This window comes from Procambarus clarkii, chromosome 24, assembly GCF_040958095.1.
Source record: "Procambarus clarkii isolate CNS0578487 chromosome 24, FALCON_Pclarkii_2.0, whole genome shotgun sequence".
Lineage (NCBI taxonomy): Eukaryota > Metazoa > Arthropoda > Malacostraca > Decapoda > Cambaridae > Procambarus > Procambarus clarkii.
This window is the reverse complement of record NC_091173.1, coordinates 3,007,392-3,027,335: the sequence shown is the minus strand read 5'-3', so window position 1 is coordinate 3,027,335 and position 19,944 is coordinate 3,007,392. Positions and strand designations below refer to the sequence as shown.

The following is a 19,944-nucleotide window of genomic DNA, read 5'->3' as shown; positions in this document are numbered from 1 at the left end:
CTTATAATGAACAAATTTCAAGAAAACATGGTCTCAAAGGTTTCTTAGAATTAATCTTACCTTTGCTCTATCAAGATATGGTCTACAGTCCCCCAAGTAGTGAAGTACACTTCTTTTTTTAATGAGAGGAGTATGGTAAGTGAGGCGAGCGAATTGACCCTCTGGTTCCCAATCAATATTATACGTAGTCTCTGTCAGGCCATAGTCATTTGAAGATAACCGAATATCACCCAAGGTCTTCCACCGAAACAAATCAACCTTATCTGTAAATAATTTCACAATCATATAAACATCCCAGCGGGTTCACTGACAAAACAGTGTGCCACATGATCATCAGAAAAGTAGTCAATAAGCGACTCTTCAACATTCAATATGCACTATAATTATGTTTAGTCATTTTTATCATACAGTAATACAACACTTATGATCTAGGTTTCTCTTAGGCATTCTCAGGAAATATTCTCATGAAATTCCAGATGATATGAAAATAAATCATAGGGTACTAATTGTAGTGCCATGTTTCAAAATTAGAAAAATATCAGACTGAGTGAATATGAAAGGACACACTATGTCCCATTGAACAGGCTTATGATAGAGCAGGGTGACATTGAACATTCCTTCTGAATCATGTCAGAATGACCACAGAAAGTACATCAATATTTCAAACCTTTCCAAGCCCTACCTTGCATCACAGGACCACTAGAAAAAGCCCAGACTCAATTGCAGTACTAGTTTTCCAACTGGCTACCTCAGCTGACTGTCAATAAATGGCATCAACCAGGTAAACAATAGGCCCAAACATATCCTAATAGGTAAAATTTCCTAAAGGTAAAACTGTAAACAAGAGAATCAGAGATTCAAAGTAAGGAATAGGTGCATTAGAATTATCTGCTCAGAAGAACTTTCCATATTTAACCAAAGCCTCAGTTCTGAGCTATGCTACTCAGATGCTCCCTACAGCAAGAGTACAGAAGATGGAAGTGACAAACAAGATAAAAAACAAGTGAGGTGGGTTGAATAAAATCCCGCCACCGTTTCCCAAAGAAGAGCGGCGCGCATTTTGAATAAGGCTGGAAAAGTCATAAATGCAGGTTGCATGGTCTCCCAACCCCAGAGAGGACCCCAGGGGACACCACATCCTCTTGCAGATGCTCAGGGTCCCCCTTCATAAGGATCTAGACATGCAAGATCGCTGCAAAGTGAAAACCTGCCCTCTGGTCTTTTGTGAGAAGAGCCCCAGACAGCACAGGCAGCTGTAAATGGAACTGCCACATGCCCACATCCTTGGAAAGCAATGGAACAAATAGACAGCTCTGGAGCAAAGCAGAGGAATTCCCCACCTATGGACAACTGAAAGACAGAGCTCACTTCCCTCCAATCAAGTGTGTGGGTCTGACAGAACCCCCTGCTAAGGTCCCAAGAAAACGGGGGTTGTCATCTAGCCAGGATGAACCTGAGACTTCATCTGAACAAATCCACAAGGGATGTGACGAAGGTTCGAACCTACGTTTGAGAGGATCCCAGACGCTGCCTTAATCGACTGAGCTATGACATGATGAAAGAATTGCAACCGGGAAATCATCCTGTATTTACCATCGGTTCCTGCAGTCTCTTTGAGACACAAACCAGGGTTTTACGCAATTCCCCCATGCACCCAAGTTATGTCAATAGGCTGTTCTACCTCTTCGCCCTTACTTCACTACTTCATTGTGTAATGAAGTAAGGGCGAAGAGGTAGAACAGCCTATTGACATAGCTCAGGTAGATGGGGGAATTGCGTAAAACCCTGGTTTGTGTGTCAAAGAGACTGCAGGAACCGATGGTAAATCAGGATGATTTTTCCGGTTGCAATTAATTAACCATATCATAGCTCAGTCGATTAAGGCAGCGTCTGGGATCCTCTCGGACGTAGGTCTGAACCCTCGTCACGGCCCTTATGGATTTGTTCATTTGATGCATCACGCTATTGTGATTTCTGTGTGTACTGAGACTTCATACTGTAACTAATAAGCAGGGACAGACCCCTTCTCAAAAGAGGTCAGGCCCATTATGGAAAAGAGGTCCACATTTCGCAGGAGATACTATAACAAATCTGTGCAAGCCACAGATGGTTCCAGGTGGACAAAAATCAAGCGTTGAATGTAAAAAAAAGCTATTTTCTGGGCGAGACCCGGAGGCTCCCTGGAGATATCTGGGCTGATATGAATGTATTAGACCCTGGCATCAGTCAAAGCGAAAAGAGTTCTTAGACCTACCTGGGACCATGAGCCAGAACCTGGCCCCCTCAGAGAGGCACAAGGAGCAAGGGCCTACATAAACCTCTGTGTGGATGGAAGCATTCTATGTCTGCCATCGACCTGGTCAGGCACCCAGAAAAGTAGGCTCCCCAAAACAATCCCTATCTGGTTAACAAATTGCTACAGAAAACTGAACTGTTGGACAGAACTCCCCAAATGAAAACGAGCAAACGAGCCTGACGTCACCACCGTCACTGAGCTACCGTCTGCGCAGCTCCCCCCCTCCCCGGGAGGGAGAAGGGGGAGTCACAGATCCAAGCAACGGCAATCCACACCCCAGTTCTGAGGCTGGATGTCAAAATATGCGAAAACCCCTGACTGGAGAGAGGGAGGGATGCCGTGGAGTCTCCAGGTCTCACCCAGAAAATGGCATTTCATTACATTCAATGCCGATTTTCTGTGGAGAGCCCCTTCGACACTCCTGGAGCTACTTGACCAAAGATAAAAACAAGAGAGACTTACCTGCGAGCCAATCGCTATTCGCTCCTCAACTAGAAGTCGAGATAACTGGCTGCAACTGCCAACCCAATGCGACACATGCCTGACTAGGGCCAGGAACACTGACAAGGTAGCAAGCGGCCAGGACCCTGTTCAACTTCCGAAAACCCAGCGACCGAATATCACCCCAAGACATGTTATCGAAGACGGTAGCCAAAGCAGCAAACTTACGAACGTCATGGGCACGAGGATAGACAGCATGCTGGCTGGACCGAATAACCCTGCGGATGACCTGGGAGAACCGACCCCTGGAACAGTGAAGCAGGGAAACCGAGTCAACCCAAAGCGCATCCCCGGCCACCGAGGCCATGGTACGCAGGTAACAGTGAAGAGCCGCAACCGGACACAACACGTGATGCACCCCCGGCTGAACAAACCAAGCATCAATAACCTAATGATCCCCTCCTGAAAGTAGCAGTCTCATTCTTCGCCAGAAAAGGAGACTGCTGCCAATGAACAAACCTACCACTTGGACCAAAAGAGCAGAAACCCCCTGTGCCGGAGGAGAGCATGAAGCTCCCCAACCTGACCCCTAGAGGACAATGCCAACAGGAAAGAGAGCCTTTGCAAAACAATCCTGAACCAAAGGGGTTCGGGATTGAACCCCTTTGGTTGCGGCTCAGGTGGCTTGCTCATACGGCTCAGGTGACGCATGAGCAAGCCAGAGGGGAAACAATGCACAAGACAGCTTGCGAAATAGAGCAGAAGTAACATCCACCCCAACACAAGCATCCCTGTGTACAGAAATCGTAGCAGACGGGTGGAAACAGGCTAACATAGTTCCAATCTACAAAAGTGGCAGCAGGGAAGACCCCCTCAATTATAGACCTGTATCATTGACAAGTGTAATAGTGAAAGTATTGGAAAAACTAATCAAAACTAAATGGGTAGAACACCTAGAGAGAAATGATATAATATCAGACAGACAGTATGGTTTTCGATCTGGAAGATCCTGTGTATCGAATTTACTCAGTTTCTATGATCGAGCCACAGAGATATTACAGGAAAGAGATGGTTGGGTTGACTGCATCTATCTGGACCTAAAAAAGGCTTTCGACAGAGTTCCACATAAGAGGTTGTTCTGGAAACTGGAAAATATTGGAGGGGTGACAGGTAAGCTTCTATCATGGATGAAAAATTTTCTGACTGATAGAAAAATGAGGGCAGTAATCAGAGGCAATGTATCAGAATGGAGAAATGTCACAAGTGGAGTACCACAGGGTTCAGTTCTTGCACCAGTGATGTTTATTGTGTACATAAATGATCTACCAGTTGGTATACAGAATTATATGAACATGTTTGCTGATGATACTAAGATAATAGGAAGGATAAGAAATTTAGATGACTGTCATGCCCTTCAAGAAGACCTGGACAAAATAAGTATATGGAGCACCACTTGGCAAATGGAATTTAATGTTAATAAATGTCATGTTATGGAATGTGGAATAGGAGAACATAGACCCCACACAACCTATATATTATGTGAGAAATCTTTAAAGAATTCTGATAAAGAAAGAGATCTAGGAGTGGTTCTAGATAGAAAACTATCACCTGAGGACCACATAAAGAATATTGTGCAAGGAGCCTATGCTATGCTTTCTAACTTCAGAATTGCATTTAAATACATGGATGGCGATATACTAAAGAAATTGTTCATGACTTTTGTTAGGCCAAAGCTAGAATATGCAGCTGTTGTGTGGTGCCCATATCTTAAGAAGCACATCAACAAACTGGAAAAGGTGCAAAGACATGCTACTAAGTGGCTCCCAGAACTGAAGGGCAAGAGCTACGAGGAGAGGTTAGAAGCATTAAATATGCCAAAACTAGAAGACAGAAGAAAAAGAGGTGATATGATCACTACATACAAAATAGTTACAGGAATTGATAAAATCGACAGGGAAGACTTCCTGAGACCTGGAATTTCAAGAACAAGAGGTCATAGATTTAAACTAGCTAAACACAGATGCCGAAGAAATATAAGAAAATTCACCTTCGCAAATAGAGTGGTAGACGGTTGGAACAAGTTAAGTGAGAAGGTGGTGGAGGCCAAGACCGTCAGTAGTTTCAAAGCGTTATATGACAAAGAGTGCTGGGAAGACGGGACACCACGAGCGTAGCTCTCATCCTGTAACTACACTTAGGTAATTACACTTAGGTAATTACAAGCTGAAGCGGCTCCGACAGCACTGCACGATATGGGGGCAACAGTATTCAGCATAAGATGTCGGTTCTAGAACAACCACAAAAGAAAGGACAAGACAACTCTATCCAAAACAGAAGAAAACCCACCGAAGGACAAGAAATAATAAAAGGACCACCAGGAAACTTCATACTGCCACCGAGATGAAGCACACAGGTGGGACACCAGCAATGATGCCACCTGCTCACCATACAAGTGGTGATAGACCCGCATCAGAAAGACCAGACGGAAGAGGTACACATAACCTCACCTCGACCAGTCCTGCCTGAAAGCATTGATCCGATGACCTCACAGTTGGGAAAGGGCACCACATACAACAGGAGACACCTCGACCGCATCAACATGAAGAGATCCACCTCTGAGAGCCTGCCGTATGTGGTGAACTCCCGCACTGTGCTGTGGGCCAGATGAAAGGACAGACCCCACACCCCTGGACGGTCTGGTGAGCACTGGTCACAAGGCCCCAGCCAAGAGACAATATGTCCATGAACACATCGAGCAAGAGCTCGGGTAAGCGCCAAGGAACCGAACCTCGAAAAACACAAAGAGGAATCCAGCGACGCAGTAGCCGATGCAACGCACCTAGAGGCCAAACCCAGTGATTGCGAGAGAGAGAGAGAGAGGCGGAAGGGATGTCTTCGAAGGTACCATAACAACCGATGAAGACAAACCAAACCAGGCCCAGTTGGTAGACCAACACGGCAAAATTCAGACTCCTACACAAACCCTCAAACAACAGCCTCATGACCCCGAGAGCCCTCCAAAAACAGCTGAATGTGGGATCGCAGCTGCAGCAGAGTCTCTGGAAGGAGAGACAAGGAAGTGGTCAGAGTCCCACCATGATACCTAGCCAAGACAGAACATGAGAGGGAAGCAGATGGGACTTCCTCCAGTTCACCAGGAACCAGAACCCAGCGAGCTGGGAAAGAACCAAATCCCTGGGGAGCAGACATGCGGACTGGCTGGGAGCCCATACCAGCCAGTCTTTGAGGTAGGAAGAACCCGAACCACCTAACAGATGCAGACGGGCCACCACAACCCAGGTAGGCATGTGAACACGTGAAGTGCCAGATTCAAGCCGAATGGAAGGCAATGAAAGCGGAAAGCCTGACGCCCCACAACAAAATCAACCAGCCCCTGAACCCCCGGATGACTCGAGACGTGCCAATATGCATCCCAGAGGTCCAGGGACACCATTCAAGCGCACGGCTTCAATAGAAGCCGGACCTGGGACAGAGTAGTCATCCGAAAGGAGGAGCAATAGACCCAGGGGCTAAGTCCAGAATGAACCACAGGTCCGCGCAGTACCATTTTGGAACCAGAAACAGGCGGGAAACCCACCTGAGGGACAAGGATGTTTTGACCACACCCAAGCGAACCCACTCTAAGATGACCTGACAGAGCGCAGGAAAATAGGTCTAGGAGAACAGGTGATTGTCACCCTGAGACAAGGGGACAGAGCAACCCTCAAACTCACATAAAACAAGATGGGACCAAGGGAACGCATCCATCGGACCACTGAGCCCCAGTGGGGGTTTCCAGAGCCCTTAGATGCTCTGCTAAGGAAAGCCCAGGCATGGTACTGCTAACCAGCACCCCCATGGTAACAAGCAAACTACTAAGTGCTGAGCCCCTGGAACGTGTACACACACAAAGGGACCTAACGGAGGACCACCAAGAATACAATATTAAAAGGGTCAACACCACCACGGGGCAGACCCTCCACCAGGCAGAAAACAAAAATAAAAGAAAAACCCAGGAGTACATCGCCACCAGGTGGAATAGAGCCAACCGCTGTATTATGGTGAAAACAAGCTGCACAGTACATCGTGCCCCTACCAGTGACGAAGCTACCTCCTACCCAGAGGCAAACAGCTGCATGAAACACCCCCAGCTGACTCCAAGGGCAGGCAATCACAGAGCAGCAAAAAGCCAGTGTTGAATGTAATGAAACGCCATTTTCTGGGTGAGTCCCGGAGGCTCCCCGGAGCTATCCCAGGCTGATATGCTAATGTCAGACTTTGGCATCAGTCATGTGTATGGAGTTCTTAGGCCTACCGGGGACCACGGCCAGAACCGGGCCCCCTCAGAGAGGCAAGGGGAGCAATGGCCTATAGAAGCCCCCGTGTAGTTGGAAGCATTCTATGTCTGCCATCGACCAGAACAGGCACCCAGAAAGGTAAGCGCCCCAAAACAAACCCCTATTCTGGTTAAAATTGCTACCTAATACCGAACTAGTGGATAGAACTCCCCAACCGAAAACAAGCAAATTAGTGTGACGTCACACACTGCCGCGCCGCTGTCTGCGCAGCTCCCCCCTCCCCGGGAGGGGGAAGGGGGAGCCCCAGACCCCCCGCGTCGGCTACCCACACCTCAGTTCTTGAGGCTGGATGTCAAAAACTCGAAAAACCGCCGACCGGAGGGAGGGAGGGATGCCGGGGAGCCTCCGGCACTCACCCAGAAAATGGCGTTTCATTACATTCAACGCTGGATTTCTGGGGGGAGCCCCGTCGGCTCCCCGGAGCTAACTACCCACAGACAGAAAAAGAGGGACTTACCCGGGAGGCGGTCGTCGCTCACCCCTCAACTCGAAGCCGAGACAACTGGCTGCAACCGCCGACCCAAAGCAACACAGGCCCGACGAGGGCCAGGGACATTCACAAGGTAACGAGCAGCCAGGACCCTGTTCGACCGCCAAAATCCCCGCGCCCGAATATCAGACCAAGACATATTCCCAAAGACGGCAGCAAGAGCCGCGAACTTACGAACGTCATGGGCACGGGGATAGACCGCAGGCTGGCTAGACCTAATAACCCTGCGGACGACCTGAGAGACCCGAACCCGCGAACAGGGAAGAAGGGAAACCGGATCAACCCACAGCGCGTCCCCGGACACAGAAGCTGTGGCGCGCAAATAACGGCGAAGCGCCGCAACCGGACACAAAACATGATGCACCCCCGGCCTGACCAACCAAGCATCAACCACCCATGGACCCCTCCGGAACGCAGCAGTCTCATTCTTCGCCAGAAAAGAAGGAGACGGCTGCAAACGAACAAAACTATCACCACGACCAAAAGAGCAGAAACCCCTGCGCCGGAGGAGAGCATGAAGCTCCCCTACCCGACCCCCAGAGGCCAAAGCCAACAAGAAAAGTGCCTTGGAAAAACAATCCTGGACCGAAGGGGCCACAACGAAACGAGGAGATGAAAGGAAAGCGAGCACTCTGTCCAAAGACCAGGACGGCTCAGGCGACGCATGAGCAGGCCGGAGGTGAAACAATGCACGAGACAGCTTGCGAAACGGCGCAGACGTAACATCGATACCGAAAGCAAGCTGAAGCGGCTCCGCCAGCGCCGCACGATACGAAGCGACAGTGTTAGGCATAAGATGACGGTCCTGAAACAACCACGAGAGGAAGGACAAGACCACCCGAACAGACAAGGAGCTAACACGACGAAGACGCAAAAAGAAACGGAAGGACCGCCAGGAAACTTCATACTGCCGCCGAGAAGAAGCCCTCAGGTGGGACACCAACAAGGAGGCCACCTGATCACCATAGAGATGATGATAGACTCGAGTCAAAAAAACCATACGCGAAGACTCGAGGAGAAGATCGAACCAGCTACGTGACGTACCGGCCCGATCTGCTGAAAAAGGCGGAGCCTGCGGGAAAACCCTCGGGTTCGGACACCGAGCAACCAGCGCCTGAAACCAAGGCTGGGCCGGCCACCAAGGGGCCAGAAGGACAACTCTCCCCTGGTAAGTCTCTAAGCGAGTCAGGACCTGGAGCAACAGCCGAACTGGGGGAAAGAGGTACAGGAACCCCCACCTCGACCAGTCGAGCCGAAAGGCATCGACCCCGACGGCCTCGCAATCGGGGAAGGGCGCCGCATAAACGGGAAGACGCCGCGACCACGCCGACGCGAAGAGGTCCACCTCGGGGCGCCCGAACGTCTGGCAAAGCCAACGGAAGGACTCGTCGTCGACCGTCCACTCCGTGGAGAGGGGAACGAAGCGAGACAGGGCGTCGGCCAAGACGTTGGACACGCCCCGTACGTGAACCGCCAGGAGAGCCAAACCCCGAGAACTCAGCAGACGAGTCACCCGAAGCGACCAACCCCAAAGAGACAAGGACCGCATCGAACCCCCGCGGTTCAGGCAATGAACCACCGGAGAGCAGTCCGAATGGAGCCGAATCGTCGATCCGCGGGCCACCCGAATCCTCCCCAGAGCAAACCACACTGCCGCGAACTCCCGCACCGTACTGTGAGCTCGACGGAAGGACGGATCCCAACGCCCCTGGCCGGCCTGGTGAGCACTGGTCACAAAACCCCAGCCGAGAGACGACGCATCCGTGTACACATGGAGCGAGGGCTCGGGTAGGCGCCAAGGCACTGAACCCCGAAAAACCCGAAGAGGAAGCCGGTGACGCAGCAACCGACGCAAGTCCCCCGGGGGTCGAACTCTGCGATCGCGAGAGAGGCGGAAGGGGGAACCCCGAAGGAACCAGAACAGCCGTCGAAGCCAAACCCGACCCGGCGGGTACACCACCATCGCGAAGTTCAGGCTCCCGCACAGCCCCTCGAGCAACCGCCGGGTGACCCGAGGGCCCTCCAGAAACAGACGAAGGCGGGACCGCAGCCGCAGGAGAGACTCCGGAGGGAGAGACAAGGAGGCGGTCCGAGAGTCCCACACGAGACCCAGCCAAGTCCGAACCTGAGAGGGAACCAGATGGGACTTCCTCCAGTTCACCAAGAACCCGAACCCGGCGAGCTGGGAAAGAACCAAATCCCTGGCTAGCAAGCAAGCGCACTGGCTGGGAGCCCAAACCAGCCAGTCGTCGAGGTAGGCCAACACCCGAACACCTAGGAGACGCAAACGAGCCACCACAACCCGTGTAAGGCGTGTGAACACGCGAGGTGCCAGGTTCAACCCGAACGGGAGACAACGAAAGCGGTAACTCAGACGCCCCACTACAAAACCGAGCCAGTCCCTGAACCGCGGATGAATCGGGACATGCCAATAAGCGTCCCGGAGGTCCAGGGACACCATCCAAGCACCCGGCTCCAAGAGGAGCCGAACCTGAGACAGCGTAGTCATCCGAAAGGAGGCGCAATGAACCCAGGGGTTCAGACGGGACAAGTCCAGAATGAACCGCAGGTCCGCGCAGTCCCGTTTCGGAACCGGAAACAGACGGGAAACCCATCTGAGGGACGACGTCGTTTCGACGACGCCCAAGCGTACCCACTCCAAGACGACTCGACAGAGCGCAGGGGAAGAAGCCTGCCCCGCCAGCCCCGACCCCCCAAAGGGGGGAGGGGCCACCCAACGCCACCGCAGGCCGTGAGACACGACCCGAAAGGCCCACGAATCGTGGGACCAGGCGCGGGCGAACAGCGCAAGCCGCCCCCCCATCGCCCCGTCAAAGGGGCAAACCGCGAAAGGGCCGGCGACCCTTACGAGACCCAGAACCCCGCACAGCGCGAACACCGCGCCGACCAGACGAGGGAGGGTCCGCAGGAGGAGCCAACCCCAAACCTGACACCAGAGGCCTACCACGACGAGAGGAACCCCGAGCCCTGGCACGACCTTTCCGGGAAGACCCACCCCGGGACCCCCGGAAAACCAACAAGTCCGACATCGGACGACAAGCCGCCGACGCAGCCTGAATAAACTGCGCCACGGCCGACTCCCCAAACAGGAGAGGACAAAAAGGTGAAGAACGCCTAAGAGCCAGAGCCCAAGCAGATTCCACGGAGGAACCCAGCACCGCCTGCCGACACGCGAGACGGGAAGCATAGAACAGGGAAACCGCATCCTGCAAAATCGGCGTGAACAGCTTCAACAAGGCAGCCGACGAACGCGCAGCCGAGGACAAGGTGCCGGACCCCGGGACGGACCCAAGCGTCCCCACATCCTCCACGAGCCAATCCGAAGACAGCTCCAGGAGGGAAAAGAACCGCAAGGCCGAACACAAAAGGCCCCGAGCGCGGAAGTCCTCCGCCACGAGCGCCGCCGAAAGGGAGGGAACCTGCACATGGAGCTGAATAACGCCCACATCGCGGGGAAGGGCAGGGGCAAACAAGCACTCATTCAGGTACTAAAGTTCACCCCCCAGGAAAACCTGAAGCACCGTGGAAGCTTCACGCCACTCCAGCGTGCGGGAACGACAGAAGGAATGCCAGGAATCCAGACCAAACAAGGGGCAGTCTGCTAGCCAGGATGACTCCGGAATCTCGTAACGGAGCCAGAAAGGGAACGAAGTCCCAAACCTGAACGTGGACGGATCCATTTCCGAGGCATAATCCGGGTCACGCAGGAGGTAAGCTGCAAAGGCCGCTCGCACCACACCAGGTTGGATGCGATAAGCCGAAAACCTCCGGAAGGACGGAACCGACGTACCCGGGGGAACACGGAACCGTACCCGGGGAGGGGCCGACACCAAATCCAACTCGTACGCAGAGGGGGGGAAAGAAAACCCCACTCCTTGTAACAATAAGCCCCGCTCAGTGGGAAGAAAAACCCAGGCGGGGTCCAGCGGGGCCCAAGGCCCCCAAGTCAGCCCCTCCCCAGCCTCGAGGTCCGTCACCACAGGACCCGAGGCCGAGTCCTCTCCCCAAGCCCCGACCCCACAAGACAAGGACGGAGCAGCCGGAAAAGCTGGAGGAAGGGGGGCCCACTGGTCAGACCCTGAAGCTTCGGCCGGGAGACAAGACTCGAATGCCTCTGCCGCCCCCCCGGAAGGGGCAACCCCCGAAGCTGCCCGAGTCTCGAGATCAAGTAACCCCTGCTCCGACCCCGAAACCCTCAGACGCTTCGGGGCCGGAAGCAGGGGCGGGGGACCAGAACGAACAGAAGGGGAAGGACGAGGAGGTGCGGACTGAACCAGGATCGAAGCGACCCCCACCCCCAAGTCCGGGTCTCGAAAAGCAAAGCGGGGCAGCCCCGGGGCATCCGGGGAAGCAACCAACCGAGCGCGTTGCAACAGACGAAACCTAGACTGCAACGCACGTGCCGCCTGAATCATCGCATAGAATCATCCCGAATAGAATCATCAGAGGATTGGGTAAATTGAGTCACAAGCAAGCAGCAACACTCACAGGACTCAGGGTCGAAAGTATCACCGACCCAACAGGCAGCGTGGCAGAGGCAAAAACAATGAGGGTCACCCTGAGACAAGGGGACCGAGCAACCCTCAAACTCGCACACAGCGAGTGGGGACCCCGGGGTCACATCCATCGGACCCACGCGCCCCCTAGGGGATTCCCAGGGTCCTGAGCGTTTACTTTAAGAGGACTCGCGCTCAGGTAGTCCCAGGCAGGGTGCTGCAAACCGGCGCCCAAAACTACCAAGCAAACTTCTAAAGCTGAACCCCAGGGACGTGTACACTCACGGGGACCTAGCAGGGGGCGCCACCGAGGAGAACAGTGAAAGGGCAAAAACAAACTGAATAAAATGACAGAACCCCCCACCAGGCAAAAACAAAAAGAAAAACAAAACCCCGCAAGAGGACAGCGAACCCCAAGGAACAGAGCCGGCCGCGATGTCGGGAATTACAAGCTGAGCAGCACCCTGCGCCCCTACCAGTGCAAACTGCCTCTTACCTGCCGGTAACAAGGGAGAACAGAACACCCAAGAGCCCAACAGGCGGCCGAAAAACCGAAAGGTAAAACGGACCAGCAGAGGCAGACCCCGAGGAGCCTGTGGAAGGTGGCCCCAAGCCCCAAGGGCAGTACTTACAGGGCACCTAGGGAAGGCAGCCCTAGGCGCATGCAGCCCGAGTACTGAAGATAACTCCTGGCTCTCGCACCCACAAAACTAACACCACACTCAAAGCACAGTGCAGTAGCGACACCGGAGCCAGAGCACACGACCATCGCCTATAGCATCAGCCTCAAGAACTGAGGTGTGGGTAGCCGGCGCGGGGGGTCTGGGGCTCCCCCTTCCCCCTCCCGGGGAGGGGGGAGCTGCGCAGACAGCGGCGCGGCAGTGTGTGACGTCACACTAATTTGCTTGTTTTCGGTTGGGGAGTTCTATCCACTAGTTCGGTATTAGGTAGCAATTTTAACCAGAATAGGGGTTTGTTTTGGGGCGCTTACCTTTCTGGGTGCCTGTTCCGGTCGATGGCAGACATAGAATGCTTCCAACTACACGGGGGCTTCTATAGGCCATTGCTCCCCTTGCCTCTCTGAGGGGGCCCGGTTCTGGCCGTGGTCCCCGGTAGGCCTAAGAACTCCATACACATGACTGATGCCAAAGTCTGACATTAGCATATCAGCCTGGGATAGCTCCGGGGAGCCGACGGGGCTCCCCCCAGAAAACAATGGTAGAGGTAGGTCCCAAGCGATGTGTGGAAAGAATCCCCAAGCCAAAAGGGCAGTAATTACAGGGGCACCTAGGGAAGATAACCCTAGGCACATGCAGCCCGAATCCTGGTGAAATTATTCCGGGATCACACACCACCACAGGACAAGACCACACCACTAGACAAAGTCTGGAGCTAGAGTCGCACAACCGCCGGATCTCACATCAGCCACAGAACTGGGGTGTGGATAGCCGGCGCAGGGGTCTGTGGCTTCCCCTTCCCCCTCCCGGGAAGGGGGGAGCTGTGCAGACAGTAGTATGGTAACGGTAGTGACGTCATGCTCGTTTGCTCGTTTTTTGTTTGGGGGAGTTCTGCACAACAGTTTGGTTTTCAGTAGCAATATTTTAACCAGTTTGTTTTGGGGCACCTATCTTTCTGGGTGCCTGACCCAGTCGATGGCAGACATAGAATGCTTCAAATCACACAGGAGTTTCTATAGGCCATTGCTCCTTGTGCCTCTCTAAGGAGGCCAGGTTTCCACAGTCAGAGAAGGGTGCCACATATATCGGGAGACACCTCAACCCCACCGATGAGAAGAGGTCTCTTAAGAGCTCGTACGACTGGCAGAGCCAACTAAAGGAGTCGTGGTCGACTATCCATTCTGTGGACAGGGGGACTGAACTGAGACAGGCTGTCCACCAGGATGTTGGCCACTCCGCTGATATGAACCGCATGGAGAGCCAAACCCCGAGAATCCAGCAGACAAGTCACTCGAAGGGACCAGCCTCAAAGAGCTGAAGAACCGAAGAGAACCCCCACGGTTCAGACAATGAACCGTGAAGTTCAGACTCCCACACAACTGCTCGAGCAGCCCCCGAGGGACCCAGCCCCCCCCCCCCCCAGAAACAGCTGAAGGCAGGACTGCAGCTGCAGCAAAGCCTCCGGAGGGAGAGACACGGAAGCGGACCGAGAGTCCCAAACAAGGCCCAGCCAGGTCCGAACCTGGGATGGAACCAGATGGGAGTTCCTCCAGTTCACTAGGAACCCAAAACAGACGAGCTGGGAAAGAACCACACTCCTGGTGAGATGACAAGCAGACTGGCTGGGAGCCCACACCAACCAGTCATCTAGGTGGCCAGAACCTGAACCCCTAGCAGACGCAGACAGGTCACCGTGACCTGGGTAAGACGTGTGAAAACATGAGGTGCCAGATTCAAGTCAAAAGGAAGGCAACGAAAGCGATAAGGCAGCCACCCCACCACGAAACCTAACCAGTCCCTGAACCCCAGATGGATGGGAACGTGCCAATACACATCCCGGAGGTCCAGAGACACCATCCGGGCACATGACTCCAACAGAAGCTGGATATGAGACATAGTAGTCATCTGAAAGAAGGAGCAAGGAATCCAGGGGTTCAGACGGGGTAAGTCCAGAATGAACTGCAGATCCGCACAGTTCCGTATCAGCACTGGAAACAAGCGAGAAACCCACCTGAGGGATGGAGTCGTTTTGACCACACCCAAGCGCACCCACTCCAAGATGACCCAACAGAGCGCTGGTGAAAAAGCCTGCCCCGCCAGCCTCGAACCCCCCCGAAGGAGAAGGAACTGCCCAACCCCACCATAGTCCGAAGGATATGACCTGAAACGCCCACAAATCTTGGGACCCAGCACAATCAGAGCGAGCATCCCCCCCCCCTCCAACCCATCAATGGGGCGACCCGTGAAAGGGCCGACACTCATTATGAGAAGCTGGCTAAAGAGTAGAGCGATCACTACGTGGACCAGACTACGCCAGCTCCAAAGGAAGCGCCAGCTCAGAAGCTGACACCAATGGCCCACCTCAACCAGCAGAAACTTGAAACCTGGCACGACCCTTCCGGGAAGTGTGAGAACGCCCAGTCCCGATCGCCAACATATCAGAAAGAGGACGGCAACTAGCAGAAGCCGCCTGCAAAAACTGAGAAACAACCAAGTTAAAAAATAATAATGGCCAGAAAGGAGATGAAAACCAAAGAGCCAGGGCCCAGGCTGAATCAATTGAGAGGGCGAGGTTATCTTGAGATGATTTCGGGGCTTAGCGTCCCCGCGGCCCGGTCCTCGACCAGGCCTCCTTTTTGTTACACACCACCCCGGGAAGCAGCCCGTAACAACTGTCTAACTCCCAGGTACCTATTTACTGATAGGTAACAGGGGCATCAAGGTGAAAGAAACATTTTGCCCATTTGTCTCCGCCTCCACTGGGGATTGAAGCTGGAACATCGGGACTACGAATCCGAAGTGTTGTACACACAGCTGTCAGGCGCTGTAACAACCTGCCGACACACGAGGTGAGAGGCATAAAACAGAGACAGTGCCTCCTGAGGATGGGCATATGTAGTTACAGCAACGTCGCCAACGCCGCTGACATCCTAGCAGCCAAAGCAAATGCCCCAGACAATGGCTTGGCACTCAATGCCTCCACATCCTCCACAAGCCAGTCCAAGGACAGTTTGAGAAGGGAAAAGAAGCACAGGACTGAGAGGCCAGATCTCCGCGACCGTGAAGATCCTCCACAAGCAAGGCAGCTGAAAGGGATGGGACCTAGGCGTACAACTCGAGCAAGCTAACTTCATGTGGAAGCACAGGGGCATAAAGGCATGCAATGAGGTGCTCAAAAGCACCCCCGTCCCCCAGGTACACCTGCAATACTGTAGTATGCTCTTGCCAATCCAGTGTGCGGGAACGACAGAACCCGTGCCATGCCCCAATTGAAAAGAAAGAGCAGTCTGCAAGCCAGGAAGATGCCAGAACCTTATAATGCACCCAATACAGGTAAGAGGAACTGAACTTAAAGAGACCAGGTTCATCACAGAGACAAAGTCCAGGTCTCGCAGGAGGTAAGCACCAAGGGCCTCCCGAACCTCTGCAGGGGAAATCCAAGAGGAGGAAAACCTCAGGAAGGACTAATCCGAGGAACCCAAAGGCACCCAGAAATGGACCCGGGGTAAGTAAGTAAGAGTAAGAGTAAGAGGAGTAAGCCCCACCCAATTCAAATTCATAAAGGGAAGGAGGGTACAAAACAGACACACCCACCATCCCTGAAGAAAAGGTGGAGTCCAGGGGAAAAGCTTCAAGGAAGGGAGTCTGTTGGATCAAAATAGAAGCTCAATCACCTCCGCGCTGGCATTGGAAGGGGCAGCCCCCAAAGCCACCCGAGCCTCGTCCCGAACTAAACCCTGCCCCAACTCCGAAACCCTCAGAAGTTTGGGAGCTGGAAGCAGAGGAGAGGAGCAGCTGGGCAAATCCCTAAAACCCAAGTGGGGCAGCTCCGGGGCCTCCAACCGGGCAACCAACCTGGCCCGTGGTAATAAAGAGAACCTATCATGCAATGCGACTGCTGCCAGATCCAAGATCATCAAATAAGGGATGAGTAAATTGGAGCACAAGTGGGAAACAAGTCCCACAAGACTCTGGGTCGTAGGTGTCTCCGACCTAACAGGCAGCATGATGGAGGCAGGACGGATGATCGTCTCCCCTGTGGCAGGGGCGATGAACAACCTTCAGAGTCGCACTAGACGAGAGCAGGCTGGGAAGATGTATCCATGATATGACCGAGCCCAGAGGGGTCTTCCAGGGCCTGGAGGGTAAATAATTTCCACAGGAAACCCAGGCACTGGGGCCAGCTAATCCCGTAAACCCTGTCTTAAATTAAGCAGGCAAACTGACTGCAAGTAGCAGCCGTGAAAACCTCAAGGCAACAGAGGAGAACCACCATCACAACCTAGGCGAAGCCTAATAAGGAGTTAAGCAGACAATAGGTGAAAATGCCAGAATGAAAACACAAGAAAAAAACAAAACCTCACAACTAGCAAACTAGCAGTTGGAGAGAAATATCGGCCGCCGCGTGATAGCAAACATAGACTGAGCCAGCCACAGTGCGCCCCACCAGCAAATAAACACCCCCCTTCCTACCTTGGGCAAGACAGAAAGCCCAAACCTACCCCAAGGATGAGAACATCCACAAGCAAGGAAGCCTTCTAACAGGGGAGTAATTTCCGAATGCCCCAGGGAAGATAATCCTGACCATGCAAGGGTAGTACGCACGGAGCATTTAGGGAAGGTGTTCCTAGACATATGCAGCTCTGGTACCCTGAACTCCAGGCCAGCATGCACGACAAGTGGAGAAACAGCCATCAAGGCAAATGTCCAGAAAATAAATTGCGGCCTGAGGTACCATCCGACCACTAAACGCATCAGTCAAGAACTGAATTGGTGGGTTGTCGGCTCACCTGGGGCCTGCTTCCCCTTCCCCCATTAGAGGGGAGCAGGAGGGGCGTAGCGCTAACAAGCGGAGTGCTAGTTGAATGAAGTGTTGATTGTTTGTTTTCTTTCTGGGGGGAGTTCTTTTGCTTGTTTGAGCGCATAGCTCACAATTTTCAACCAGACAGTGGTCTGTTTTTATTTGCCTACATTTTGGGTGCCTTCCCTGGTTGGTGACAACTATGACATACAGTACTTTAAATGTAAAGTGTTCATAGGCCATTGCTCCCTGTGCCTCTCTGAGGGAGGGGCCAGGTTGTGGCTCTGGTCTCCAGTAGGCAACAAGAACTCTGACTGATGACCCCAAATAGAATAGCACTACATCAGTGGTATAGCTTCAGGGAGCTGATGGGGCTTCCCACAGAAAATGTTTTCAACACATTCAAAATGCATTCCAATATAAGCATACTGCCTAGCAAGTACACAGCATTAGCCTACTTCACATGAAATCAAAGTTTCTAAAGATGAAAACTCATTTAGGTACTTGAATGAATCTGGGTTTTAAATCTGTTCAAACCATCACAAAGATGAGTCAGTTAGATTATGATACGTCTTGGATCATAGTTTGTCTATCTCTGTGATGTGAAGAGATAGAAATCTGTGATAAGATTTGGAAAGGCCATAAGTGTCTATTTATGAACTATACTTTCTGTGGTTACTCCAAATTCTACAAAGTTCTTCTCCAATACTTCCCTACACTAGCATAACCCAGGAGGGATGTTGGGAGAGATTCTGCTCCTCTGGTGCAGAATGTCACCCTCCCTGATGATAATGAATCAGTCCAATTAGATTTCAGTGAGCTTTATGGAGAGTCTGAGCGGTATAGTTCAGAAATTTTTTATTATTGTAAGATGCTATAAAATCTTGGTAACAGTCTTTACCTTTGGCCCCGAGATTGATGACATAGACACCTCCTGGCTGTGGTTCAGCAAGAGGCTCTGTCAGTCCTCCTCCAGCATTTAACAGCTCCCAAATGTGGCTCGGAGGTAATGGACTATTTGTTAAAAGCTGTGAATGCTGACCAAAGTTTACATCTCCCATGGAAAGCAAAGCATGTGTCTGGGTTCTTACCTGTGGTCAAATAAATATTATAAACTGAATTATCAAATGAATTTTCTGTATAATTCACAGATTTTCTCTACAATTCAGCCTAATTGAATTAAATTAGTAAGGAGTAAATATTGCTATTTTAAAATCTTAGTTAAATTAAATATGGAGAGAATTCTAGATAAAGTACCATACTATAAATAAAGTACATAATAGATTTAATATATTAATGATGCCATATGAATAGCTTAGCATGATTAAAAGTACTGCATGTGAAAGTCTATTTACTTTAATAATGTAATTTTCTGTGGAGAGCCCCTTGGGCTCCCCGAAGCTATACCGGGCTGATGTGTATATATTAGACCGTGGCAACAGTCAATCGAAGGAATTCTAAGCCTATCGAGGACCAGAGCCAGAACCTGGCCCCCTCAAGAGAGACACGAGGAGCAATGGCCTAAAGACATCTTTGTGTAACTGGAAGCAGTCTTTTTCTCCCATCTACCAGGTCAGGCACCCAGAAAGGTAGGAAATCTAAAACAAATTACTGCTGGTCAAAAATTGCAAACCGAAAGCCGAACTAGCAAACAGAACTCCCCAATCAAAAACAAGGAAAGCAACATGACGTCACCACAATCGCCGCGCATCCATCTGCGCAACCCCCCCCCCCTCTCCCAGGGAGGGGGATGGGGGGTTCCCAGACCTCCACGCCGGTAACTCTCCTCAGTTCAAGAGGCTGTTGTGATGGTGACAGTCAATCGCTCTGGCTCCACTCTTTGCGCAGTGCTGCTTAGCGGTGGTGTTGCTTTGTTTTGGTGGTGTGTGAGCCAGAAGTAACACAAGAGTACTGGGGCTGCATGCACCTAGAGGATATCTTCCCTAGGTGCCCCATAAGTACTGTCTTTGTGGTTTAGGGTTATCTCCCATGAGCCGTACAGGAGCAGCTACCTCGGTTTGGTTCTGTCGCTACTCGGTGATTGCCCACCCTTGGGTTTCAGGTGGGGTGGTTCTTACTTCTGTTTACCCTTGGGTAGGAGGTAGTTTTGTCGCTGGCTGGGGAGCGAGGTACTGTGCAGCTGTTTGATATACACACAGCGACCGGTTCTGTTCACCTCGGCACATTGTGCTTTTGCAAGGTTTTCTTTAGTTTTTGTTTTGATTTTCCTGATGGGGGTCTGCCTGGTGTGGGGGTCTGCCTGGTGTGGCGGTAGGACCACTTGTAGGATTTTGGTGGCCCTCCACTAGGTACCTGTGCTTGCATACATCGCAGGGGTTCAGCTTTTAGTTTGTTTGCTTGGTA

The 19,944-nt window shown here is 52.2% G+C and overlaps 1 protein-coding gene across 4 annotated transcripts in view; it reads right to left on the bottom strand.

Moving 5' to 3' along the window:
• The window catches only part of LOC123761800 (uncharacterized), a 653,931-nt gene that overhangs the window by 316,057 nt on the left and 317,930 nt on the right, over positions 1-19,944 (bottom strand). For all 4 annotated transcript variants that reach the window (XM_069330457.1, XM_069330459.1, XM_069330458.1 and 1 more), the window contains 2 exons: positions 18,482-18,671; positions 61-263 (listed from right to left, as the gene is read on the bottom strand). In XM_069330457.1, coding sequence (XP_069186558.1) covers positions 61-263; positions 18,482-18,671 — 393 coding nt within the window. The remainder of the gene's footprint in view (positions 1-60; positions 264-18,481; positions 18,672-19,944) is intronic.